Source organism: Tasmannia lanceolata, unplaced genomic scaffold (genome assembly GCF_043159265.1).
Source record: "Tasmannia lanceolata isolate RefF3 unplaced genomic scaffold, GAP_Taslan_0.1 ptg000015l, whole genome shotgun sequence".
NCBI classification, from domain to species: Eukaryota; Viridiplantae; Streptophyta; class Magnoliopsida; order Canellales; family Winteraceae; genus Tasmannia; species Tasmannia lanceolata.
This window is the reverse complement of record NW_027518692.1, coordinates 38663786-38676505: the sequence shown is the minus strand read 5'-3', so window position 1 is coordinate 38676505 and position 12720 is coordinate 38663786. Positions and strand designations below refer to the sequence as shown.

The 12720-nt window shown below is 36.8% G+C and overlaps 1 protein-coding gene across 2 annotated transcripts; it reads right to left on the bottom strand.

Moving 5' to 3' along the window:
* Positions 1 to 1539: 1539 nt before the first annotated feature.
* LOC143847139 (U-box domain-containing protein 45-like) lies at positions 1540 to 12067 on the bottom strand. Of its 2 annotated transcripts, XM_077355836.1 has the most exons (7): positions 11805 to 12067; positions 11036 to 11104; positions 10475 to 10561; positions 7883 to 8068; positions 6460 to 6567; positions 4338 to 5527; positions 1540 to 2561 (listed from the first exon to the last, which is right to left on the bottom strand). In XM_077355836.1, exons 3-7 carry the CDS (start codon positions 10523 to 10525, stop codon positions 1793 to 1795), a joined length of 2304 nt encoding a protein of 767 aa, XP_077211951.1. In that variant the 5' UTR covers positions 10526 to 10561; positions 11036 to 11104; positions 11805 to 12067; the 3' UTR covers positions 1540 to 1792. The 2 variants fall into 2 exon arrangements, with proteins under 2 accessions (XP_077211951.1, XP_077211950.1); XM_077355835.1 differs by lacking the exon at positions 11036 to 11104.
* Between the last annotated feature and the right edge of the window lie 653 nt (positions 12068 to 12720).

The following is a 12720-nucleotide window of genomic DNA, read 5'->3' as shown; positions in this document are numbered from 1 at the left end:
GTTTCTTCTCAAGTCTACTTGTCTCAAAGACTCAAACCCTATCTAACCAGTGTAATCAAAAGAGAGAAAAATGAGAAATGGCCTCTCTAAAAAGTTTTAAAACCCTCGCTCTGATCGTAGCCCTTATCTCATTTTCTCTTTTAAAATTTAAAAAAAAAAATCAAAAACCCGCGGATCGGTTTTGACACGTCACTAAAAACCCAACCCGGTACCCGGAACTTTGTGGGTGGGTTGGGTGGACCCGTGGGAGCGGCGTGTTTGCCAGGTCTATCCCTTTGGTCTTTTCGAGAGGACGTTTGGTCGACATACATCGTTCATTCTACAAGAAATTATTATACAGATGAGTCTTTTGAGTTTCCTCTCTAAACAATAGCCAGGGAAAGTATACATTTATACTTGGTTTTTGTTTGGAAAATGATGTCATTTTACTCCATTTCAACAAAAAGATGAAGTAATTTTACTTTATTTCTACGCCTAGAGTGCATCCAAGCCCTTGGAGTATTATTTTCTTTTTCAATATTACATACCTATTTCCATATTATTTTCTTGCCATTACGTTGACAAATTTAAAAGGGATTTGCTAGGGACCATCGCAGACCGGCTGTTGCATGAGAGAGCACCCACCTTAGTTGAATTAAATGAAAGAGACAAAATCTAAGGCTGTGTGGCTGCACTCATGCAACAGCCGGTACGTCTAGCAAATCCCAATTTTAAAAGACCAGCAATTAATTAAGTATGAGGGATTTGCTAGGGAGAAAGGCATTTTGTGGCTGGCTGTTGCATGTGAGAGCAGCAACACAGGCTCACTCTTCAGCAGATTTTGTTTTATTCATTTAATTTATCTGATGTGGTTGATCTAACATCCAACATTGCAAAAATTTGATGCCCTTTAAGAGCTTTTAATTTCTGAATAATTCAACAAAAAGTCATGTTTTTTTTAAATTAAATGTGATTTGTTGTTATCCCATTACTCTACTTTTGCAAGTAATTCATCAATTTATCATGACCATTAGTAAATGCCTTGAGAAACTAAAAATTTTAAGAAAAAGAGAGGTTAGCCGACACGGGCTGATATGGGTTTAAGGCCTACGGGTGGAATTTGTGTGTATTTTTTTCATAACTATAGCGGGGTCCACTTCAAAGGGTGATCCAAACTGTTCATTTGTTGGGCCACAACATAAAAATAAAAATAGTTGTACCCTGTAAATCATCTCCATAGGACGATCCTAACTCTCCCATCTCTAGAGGGACTGCAAGTTAAAGAAGCCGCTATCGATCGTAGTGTTAGGGAGATGATTTACGGGGAACAGCCTTTACAGGACCGTTGCATGATGCCTAGCTCTTTCGATCTGTGGACAAAAAAACAAGGTATTTACACAAACAATTGAACCGGACATTGCTCCCTACTCATGCTCTTGAGCTCCATCTGTAGCTACTTAAATTCAATTGCAGGCGTAGATCAATTTCACCTGAAGTAAATTTTAGCTAAATTATGTTTCTAGTTAAATTTATTTCTTCACGTTCTCCAGGCAAAGCAAGGCATCAGAATATCTCCTTCAATTCTTCATAGAAGCACCCACTTGAGAAAAAAAAAACAAAAGGAGACCCAAAATCCCCAACATACATGAATGAATCCTACCACATGACTAAAAAGTGAGAATCAAAATCCTAAGAACCAAGGCCTGTACATCTCATTTTTTTCTAAAAAGAAGTATAAAATAATACCCACTGAAAATAACAGAAAATAAAAAAAGATGCAATAGAGATTTACATGGTTAGACCAAACCAAGCTTTAGCACTGGTAAACAGAAAAGCTCTTGGTCTTCCATAATGAACTCCATGCCCTCCCAACCTTTCTAGAGGTCGATTTATACAGTGGTTTCGACTCCGAGACCCCATTACTACTCTCGGCCCGCTGTGGGACCCGAACAGGTGACGGGTCCCTCTGCCGCTGCTCTCGGAAAACCATCAGAAGCTTCTGAGCTTTCTCCTTCCCTCTCATTGACCCATTTACTGAAATAGAAACCAACGCCGGTATAACCCCTTCCTGTAACACTATTTGACTGCATTGTTCATCGCCATTACAGAGAAGTAAGAGACATGACACAGATTGTTCTTGCTCAACTGGCTCACCCATATCCAAGATAGACGAGAACTTGCTAATAAGGCCTGGGGTTGACATCATTTCTTTCTTTCCTGATTTGTTTAGTGCTAAGTTTATGAAGATGGCTATGGATTTCTCTGCCCACATTGGGGCATTTGTGAGGAGTGAGTGAAGAGAGTAAACAATGTTGGCAGAGAGAAGGTGAGGGGTGTTTGAGGGGAGTGTGGAGAGATTGTAGAGGGTATGGAGTGAGTCGAGTTTGCATTGCATTTCGGAATCGCTTTGGAGAAGTTGGACTAAGGAAGGCACGGCCCGACTCGATCCTATGATTGGTTTGGCTTCGTCGAGGCAAGAGAGATTGAGATAAAGAGCGGTGGAAGATTCATAGGCATTGGAATTGAGGATCATTTCCTCTAATAGTGGAATTACTCCTGACGATAGCATCATTTCCTTGTTCCTGAAAATTAGAAATAGAAGAAATAAGAAGTTAAAGAAAGGTTATCAGGAGAATAAAATCAGAATAACCAATATCATCCAAAAGATCCAACATTTCTTAGTTAGACTCTCGGGGGTTGAGACTTTAATGGTCAGATTGGCAGTGAAGTCTGCCGTTCTCACTATTGGGAGCTTTCGGACACCATTGGGTTGATACTGGAAATCTTGCCACTGGTCTTATTGTTTGCACCAATGGAATGGGCGATGGTGGACTTTGATTTCTTATGCTAAGTTCAAACTCTCAAAGGACTACTGAACAGTCATAAGTAAAAAAAACGGAATAAGAAAAAATTCCAGGGCTCAAGAGAGTCAAAACAAGATTTTGAAACAAAATTTCAAGTAATTAAATGGATTAAATAATGTTGCACACTTGAAATCTAGAGACTTTGAAACAAAATTTTACATGATTAAATGTCTACAATAATGTTGCAAACTTGCAATCTTGTGGGTTGGTGTATTGGGGAGTAAATTATAAAAATGGGGTAGCAAAACTGCAATTTAGTGGGCGTGGACAAGCTGGAGTAAAATTAGTACAACTACGCAAATAGGGTGGTAAATTTGATAAAATAGTGCATTAAGGGAATAGTGGGTAAAATAACTCACAAACTGTTTACAAAATGTAACCCAAGGAATACATTGTTAATTTACCAACTTCTCCAAAAGCTTAAGCTGTTGGAGAAAGGCATCATTTATCTTTTATACTTTAACACTCCCCCGCACATGTGGCCCACTTGGCAAACATGTGGCACATGTGGTCCCACTTTGGGCCAACCATTAAGCTTTTGGAGAAGTCAGTAAGTTAACATGGTATGCCAAAGGTCTCTAGTTCAAACCTCCAGGATAGCGAAAATCCACATGCAATGGTCGGCCCAAAGTAGGATCACATGTGCCACGTGTTTGCCAAGTGGCCCACACGTGCAGGGGAGTGTTAAAGTATAAAAGATAAATAGCGCCTTTCTCCAACAGCTTAAGCTTTTGGAGAAGTTGGTAAGTTAACATGGTATGAGAGCCAAAGGTCTCAAGTTCAAACCTCCTGGATAGCAAAAACCCACATGCATGGTCGCCCAAAGTGGGACCACATGTGCCACGTGTTTGCCAAGTGGGTCACACGTGTGGGGGGGTGTTAAAGTATAAAAGATAAACAATGCCTTTCTCCAACAGCTTAAGCTTTTGGAGACGTTGGTAAGTTAACATACATCATTGGTAGCAATTTTGGAATCTAATAGGCAGGGGAATTCTGTGGAAAACCATATGCACGTGCAATTGAAAATTGGCCTTTTGGTCTTCTATATATGGTACTTATTTCTCAGATTTCTTACTTGTTTCGCAGATTTCTTCCATTCGGGCTCTGTTTTATTTCACTAAGTTTAGGTTTTAATTAGGATGGTATATAACAATATTTTGCTATCATAAGCTTGCTTAAGATTTCAAACTAAGATTAAGGGATGAAAGCAAAGTTGTGGCTAACAATCTGATCTTACAAAAGTTGACTAGCAAACCTGTCTTTCAATCATAGTTATCAAAACTCCGTTTTAAACAGGAAAAAAAACACGTTTTGTGGGTTCACCGTTTAATGCTTCATTTAAAGCTTTTTACAACAAAAAAAACTCTTCTTTTTAAAGGAAAACGTTTAAAACAGTTTTAAACATATTAAATGCATTTTGTTGACCAAGTTTCCAATTTTACCCCTCCTATATTTTGTAAATCACAAACTCGATGACAGCTAAGCAAGACATACCTGTTGTTGTTCACTGCAAGGTTGAAGAGAGCCATAGCTCCAATTTCCTGAGCCTTCTCATCCTCTTCACAGACAGCCGACTTTAAAAACTGAATCAATGCCTCAACAAACCCATTGGCACCCATAAAAGTCCTAGCTCCCTCATCATCCTTCAACAAAAATCTTATCTCTTCCACCACTTTGCACAGTTTCCTGATATTTTTGCATTTAACTAAAACACCCAACAAGCTCTCATATCTTTCAAACATATCCACTTCACTGTCCCCACCTTCCTGGCATGGACTATCAAAATCGTTCATCTCATTTTCCTCAATTTTCTCTATAATAACACTCTCCTCTAAAGGAACCACCTTAACCCCCTTCATCTTGCAAGACTCAATGCTCTCCATGGATCTCGAATTTGCAGCCTCGCACTCTGACAAGGCCAGTCTCCAATAGTTAAGATCGAGAGACTCTGGAGGCCCGCCGGGAAGAGAAATTCTGTGTTGCTCACACCAACTAGCAATCAAACCTTTAACACAGTAATTCGGAGTTAAACAGAGATGTGATAGTTGTTGCTGAGTTTTAGGGCAGGTACTATGCCCATCACTAAACCATTTCTCTATACAGGCCCGCTCATATGTCTGGCCCGATGAGATAATAACCGGGTCATACATTAGTTGTAACGAGATTGGGCATCGGAACTCCTCAGGTGGTAAGGGAATGTTTCCCGATCTCCTACTATTCGGGTTGAAACTGAAAGAACTAAGTTTGGATAGTTGCCTCTCAAAAGCATGTCCATACCCAACCCGGCTTATGCCTTCCTCGAAGGAGCCTTGTACAGTGGGGGAACAAGGAGTTGATCCCTGGGAGTCATTGTCGTCCGAAAACTCACTTCTAAAAAGCTTGGAGTATTTTCTCATGAGGTGCAATAGGTAAGCAACTATGGATTCCTTCCGCTTGTCTTCCTCGACACGGGCTCTTTCAATCAGCCTCTTGAGAGCCCTTCTCTCAGCGAGAGCCGCTCTTGATGAGGTAATGCCCAACCTTGAGGCTGCTTGGTGAAAGGATTCGAGCTCATTAGTGTCACTGGAATTGATGTTAAATTTTCTATCCTGCTGGAGTAATGTAATCACTTCATCACCAACTTGCTTCTCGGCCAGATCAAGTGAGAATACAGTTCCCTCGAGCTCATTGACAATCTCCAGAATCTGTGACAATCATGATTTACAAAGTTATTTCCTTTGGCGATAAAGAATGGTTATAGAGTACCGAAAGAAATCGGGAAAAAGGAATTCATACATATAGGATTAGTTTGGGTAAATAATGTTTGTCACAATCCAATTAGATTGTACAAAGTGTACTCACAATCCAATTAGGTTGTGCATCTGAACTAGCGCCAGGTATTCCATTAGGATTAGAGATTTCAATCAGGGTGTAAAATTAATTTTTTTGTTTCTTTTTTCTTTCCCTCATTTCCTTGATTCTTTATTGTAATGAGATTTTTTTGTTCGCAGTCATTGATACACTATTGCTGGGTGTCCCGAGTAATCAAAAGGGGCGGATATATCACTTGCCTTAAAAAATATATAAATATATTAAATTTAAGAACAAATATAAAATAAATATATCGGGATAATATTGCGATATTACCTGGATATTTTATGATAAAAACAAAAAAATCACTATATTTTTAAAATCTCGGGATTAGTTTGGGATTTTGTCATTTTATCAAAATGTCGCGATAAAATGTGATATTTTGAAAATATGGGAGATATTTGTGACATAGGAACTAACGAGACTAAAAGTCATTAGTGAGGTAAAGTTACTGATAAAGCCATAAAGGTTCTTAGGAAACCTGTTCTGCTGGTGGTGTGATGGGAATACCCTGCCTGAATGCGAGGTCCATTGCCCAATGATGTTATGCTATTGGAAAATGTTTCTAATATAAGGCAAGGTCTTATCCATTGTAAGGCTGTTACTCTGGTTCCCATCATCACTCATAACATGACTCTGACTTTTACATGATGAATGATACGAGGCTACTTGGAAGTTGAAGAAGGAAATAGTGATGCAATTCAGAGACCAACAACTAAGATTAAAAGCTTGCACCATTTATAGTGAAAGAACTTGTTATAATTACCTGACAACCAATAGATTGGGGGACAATGTCTTCAACACGTCGTAGGCTTTCTCCAAGAGCATATTTTGTCTTCTCGAATTTTTGTAGGACAGAATCCCCAGTTATAGCCTAACAAAGCAAAAAAGGTGTCATTTGCTAGATCATTTAAGGCAAATGCTCAACCACAACCAAAATGAGTTGAAAACAAGTAAGACATGTAGCAACATTATAAACAGCTGCCCATCACCCATCAAGATTCACTCGCACTTGAGAGCTCAATATAATACTATATAGAAAGCTATGTTACATGAATTCTTCTGAATGGGCGACGCACTCGTGTCAGACACGTGTCGGATTCCAATAAATTAGGATTCACGGTGACACTTCTAGATCTCTTTTATCAATTATTTTCTAAATACTACAACAAAAAATTTACAACTATCGCATGTTTCGAGTTTTATCTAATACTAATAGTAAGTTTTTTAAATGGAAGCAAAAAAACTTACTATTATTTACTTCACCTACTAAAATTCCCTATATAATACCTATTATAACCATATTATCATGTAAAAGAAATAAAATTAGAATTAAGTAAAATATATTGGTGAATCCACGAATCCTTTTGTCCGAGGTTAGCTGAATCCAACACTCAATACCCGTGTCGGATTCCGATATTAATAGTAAGTTTTTTATATGGAAGTAAAACCTAATATTAACCTACTAAAATCCCCGATATATTACCTGTTATAACCGTATTATCATGTAAAAGAAATAAAATTGGAATTAACTAAAATATACTAGTGAATCCACAAATCCTTTTGTCCGAGGTTAGCCGAATCCGAAACTCAGTAAAGTGTCGGATTCCGACACTAATATCCGTACTCATGGAACATAGATAGCAAGTCTAACAACATGCAATCTTGTATAAGAAATCAAATCACTATGACAGCAATCATTTCTTCAGAATGCAAGGGATGATGGATCGATGCTTATTTCTCATGAAACTAAGAGAAGTTTTGAATGAGGTATAGACCCAACTAGTAGAAAGCAACTTCAAATTAGTTGCCTACAAGAAAACAGGTACCATGAAGAGTGAACATATGGCTACGAAAAACTTAATGCCAGCAATTAAAACTAGCACATGAATAAATTACTAAAGTATTCCCAAAATTCATTAAATCAGCCAAATATGTGGCAAGAAAAGTAAAATTGATTGTATAAATCAATAAAAATTGATGTCCCGAAATCTTCAAGCTAATGTATTCCAAAATGCTAAACTTAACAATAAGGGAAGATAAGGAAAGCAGATAATTATTTAATCTTTCAAAAAAAAAGCAGATAATTATTTACCAAAACGCAACCAATTTATCAAAGGACTACTCATGCTAATAGAAGCTGACCAATACTATAGAACTATATTGATGCAAAGAAATTGTGATTTTACCAAATAAAGTTTGCTACAATCTGAGCAATGCTGAAGAAGACTCTTGGCTTTCTCAAGTGCCACGTGCAAAGAACATAGGGCCTGTATGCCGGACCGGCTCCTCGGTCGCGCTGCTTCTAAGTTCGGAAATATCCCTAACACTTTACAAACAACCTCAGAAAGTTTTCTACACATTCCTCCATGTAACTGCAGAATAGGTACACCACAAATCCATTAGCAACTTCCACTCGGTTGATGAGATAGAATTGTAAAGCATCAAGTGACATGTTTGTGAGCAACGAATATACTAGGTTCAAGGTTTAAATAAGATCAAGGTATGGTTCACAATAAAGTAAGCCTAAAAAGCTAGAAAGTAGAGCGTGAAAAAAAAAAATCAAGATCACAAAATGTAGGAAAAAGACTGTGTTCATGAGAACTTATCCTTGGTGATAAGGAAAAATACACTTGGTGTAGAGCTAGTGAACTACTAATAAATATCTCACAGTTCCATCCAATCCACTGGCAGGTAAACTACTTTAGCGATTTTATCGCATCTTCAAATAAACAAAATGGTTGCCCTTGCAATTGCTTATCTAGGCTCAGGAAATCTGTTAAGATTCTGCAGATTTGTATCTTAGTGAAATGACTGTTCAGTTCTCATCTTCATTCAAATATCATAAACCAACAATTTGTTCTGTCTGTTTTGAAATCCTCTTGTCCATCCACCGCTTGATTTTTTCCCACAAGACTTACAGAACATTTCAAAATAAGGACCATAAGAAAACATCAGAAAATAATACGGCATGGTCTGACATTAGTTATAAAAAACCATTTTGCAGTATCGGCTGGCAAAACATAACCATGACATAGAAAAAGCATTTTCAGGTTAGTTAGCAGTATGATTCTCTGTCCTTCAGCATATAAGACACTTGCACACCTATACATCGATAATTTTATATGCTAAGATCTATGATTTTGCTGACACTTTGAATTTATTGCCCGCACACGTGTCCTACCGTGTCCGACATGACACGCATGTCCACATGTATTGACACTCCTTTGGACACTTTTAAAGGAATTGCCAGAAGTGTTAATGTGGACGTGTGGACACATTTTGGTACTGTGTCAAATGTGACATTCAATTTTATTTTTGAATATTGTGTTTACCTCTTTTATTATTAAGTCTTCTTTGATTATAAACTCTTCTTTTAGCTCTTCTTTAACTAATATTTGCTGCTATATCCCCTTCCATAAACCTAAAATCCTAAACAAACTCTTATTCCGATGCTATATTCATTGTTATCATATTGGGCTCCTTTTCTCGTTGTATATTGGGTACGGAAGAGAACTAGATTAAATTAATGAATGCATTATTATTTGATTATCTCATATTCGTTTTAGATTATAATTGATTAATTCTAAGATTTATTAGTTTGTTAAATGAATATCATATTTATTAGTAATCAGTAATTTTATATGAATTTATGTGTCACCATTTATAGATTTTTTTATGTTGCCATGTTAGACATCTTGTATCCATGTCAAAACTCAACACACTAATTCGTATCTACAAATCATATTATATATACTTTGTATTTTAGCCGCATTCCCGTTTCTAAATTTTGGGGGTTTGTCATGTCCAACACTCTGTGTCTGTGTCGACACACGACACTCATGTCCACAAATCATATGCTAAGATAGAAAATGTTTAATATGTAAATATTAGTTCATACTTCATACATCATAAAAGCATAAGATAGGCGGCCCAGTGCATGAGGGTCCCGCCATTGCGAGGTCTGGGGAGGGCTTGATGTACGCAGCCTTACCGCTGCTTTGCAGAGAGGCTGTTTCCGTGACTCGAACCCATGACCACAAAGGTCATAAAAGCATAAGATATGATCAAAAATATATATTAGATAAATATAAACTGGCTAAGATTTATAAATAGTGCATAAATCATTTAAAAAGAAGATAGAAGAACAATTCAATTGTTTTCCTCACTTTCAAAATATGGAAAGACAGAAAAAATGCATTTCTTTTAAAAGAATTGGGTTTATATTGTTGCATAGCTTTAATTATCACATTCATCATTGAAGGTCCCTAATGTGAACATAACATAGCAGTGCTCAACATCAGATGCCCACAAAATAATAACATGAGGCAAATTTGCAGGGAACATTGATTGGCCTACAAAAAAAGTTCCAACCAAGGTGGGGTTTTCATTTCAACCAAATTGCTCCCGTTCAAAAGTAGAAAAGACCAATAATCCTCCCATTCAAAAAAAAAAGGACCAATAATCCTATGCATACTATCCATATATACATGGAAACAAACATAAGGAGAGAGCCAGTGTGTGAAAAACAACGGAGACAGTCTCAATTATCTACCCATAGCCAAATAAGAGGGAAAAGAAGAAAGCTGGAAGAAGAAGCCCCCTCCAATCATACATATAGGACAGTTTGCAATAAGGGAACCTTCAAATGATAATATCTAATCTTCATAATTTAAAAAAAAAAAAAAAATTTAAACCTTAAAAAGGAAGAAAAAAAAAGAAGCATTTCCATGACGTTAGGATCAATTACTCCAGCCACAAGAGTAAAGTGGCATTGTTACCTTCGCATCGCTTACGGCAAAAAGATTTTCTTCAACATCAGCAACATCCATGATTTCAACTCTAAAAATTCCAAAATTTTACTTCAGCTGAAAAACGAATTAGCAGATTAAATTAATAAAGGGAAAAGAAAAGGAACTCTGCTTTTCTTCTATCACTCAAATGCCAAACGTTCCTAAGCAATCTCAAACTCGAGGAAGACTCAGGGAAGCGGGAAAAGGGGAAGAGTGCAGCAAAATGGGTCCATATATAATAGAAACAAAAAATTAACGGGCAGAACAATCTATGCTGACTAAGATTCAAAAAAAGAAAACAGTCTATGTTGAGTTACCCGCTCAAAATTCTTTTTCTGGTAACAAAAAACTCAACCCACAATTATCATCCCGTGAGAATAATGAAAGAAGAAAATAAAAGGCCCAAGAAATTAATGCTTATGAAAAATACGGGATAGGGTATTGTAAGTCGCAGAGTAGCCTTGCTGCCATGATCAACTAAGATTCAGTTCCATCGAAAAAAATTGCCCTTTGAAAAAAAAATGAAAAATCAAGGTAACCACAAATTACCCCTAAAAAAATCATTCCATGAGGTAAATGAAGAAACAGAAACCAGTAGCTCCTCGGAAATCTTTCCATCTGCAAATTAGGGCTACGAAAAATCATTTCAGCAGGAAAACAAATACAACAAGCAGAAATCAGGATGATGCGAGAGTTTTATACGCAATTGGATTCGACATTTCGACAAAACTCCTTGACTAGAATGAGGGAAACGAGAGGCTAAAAAAATCAGAAAGGTCTAATAAAACAAGAGACTGATACCAGAATTCCAACAGAGATGCCGGAACGAGAATAAAAAACAAAAGAAAAAACATATTTTTTTCAAAGACACAAATCAAACACCGCACCTAACAGATCTCCAGCATTAAAAAAAGGAAACAAATAGTGAAGTTTCAAAAGAAAATGCATAAAAAAATTCAAATCTTAAAAAGAAAAAAAAGGAAAAACTTAGGGTTTCAGAATCAAAATCTAACATATTTTTTTTTCAAATACAAAAATAAACACAGAAAAAACAGATCTCCAGCATTTCAAAAAAAAAAAAAAAAAAAGATCTACAAATTGCGAAGTTTCAAACGAAAATGCATAAAAAGAATCAAAATCTAACCTATTTTCTTCATATACGAAAATCAAACACGGCACCAAACAAATCTCCAGCATTTAAAAAATAAAATGAAAAATGATCTACAAATTGCGATATTTCAAAAGAGAAAGCAGAAAAAAGTTTGAATCTTCAAAAAAAAAATAAGGGAAAATTAGGGTTTCAGAATCAAAATCTAACCGGAAAAACCTGGAATTCGCTAGGGAGGTTTCATCGGAGAGCATTGGAAGAGATCGATGAGAGGCCAAAGGATTAAAATCATTGAGCTCTCATAGCTTCGGGTTTTGGTAAATTCTCGAAAATTAGGGTTTTGTTCGTTTTGTTTTGATGAGAAGCGATTTTCCCGCAAAATGGTGAGCTGTGAGAAAAGAAAGGAGTACAAACGGATTTTGGTTTTTTATACATACGCGGATAAAATAAGCGAAGTGGTTTTTTTTTTTGGAAATTAATGAAAATCAAGAAATTGGATTAAGATAATATATGAGGATAGAGTTGCTATGCTCGAGCATAGCTAGGGTGGGGCCACATTTTGGGTGGGATCCAAAGCATTCATTTGACGGGCCCTTTCATGGGTAGGGTGTCCACCAAAAATCAGCTCCATTGGATCACCTTAACCTTAAAGTGTCCATTTGTGGGGCAAAAAATAGACAGATTTGTACACAAACAGTATCTGCTTATTTTTGGCTCCACAAATGGACACTCATTGGTGATCCAATGGAGCTGATTTTTGGTAGGCTCCCCATCCATGATAAGGCTTTCCAAATGAATGGTTAGGATCACCCCCAATGGGTCCACCCTCATGTTTTTGTGCTCAAGCACAGCTAAGCCTGGCTGCACTTCCTGCGCTGAAGCGCAGCAATCCTTTCTCGTAATATATATATATATATATATATATATATATATATATATATATATATATTGATTATTTTATGAGTAGAAATTTTGAAAAGCATTTCGCCGGTTTTGTCTCCCGGTTTACCGCCGACAATGGCCGACCTTCTCGTTTGTCTGTTAGCAGTTTCTCGATGGATGAAAATACCCTTAATAGTAATGGAAAAGACAAAAAAATGGTACCATTAAAAAGACCAAAATGTCC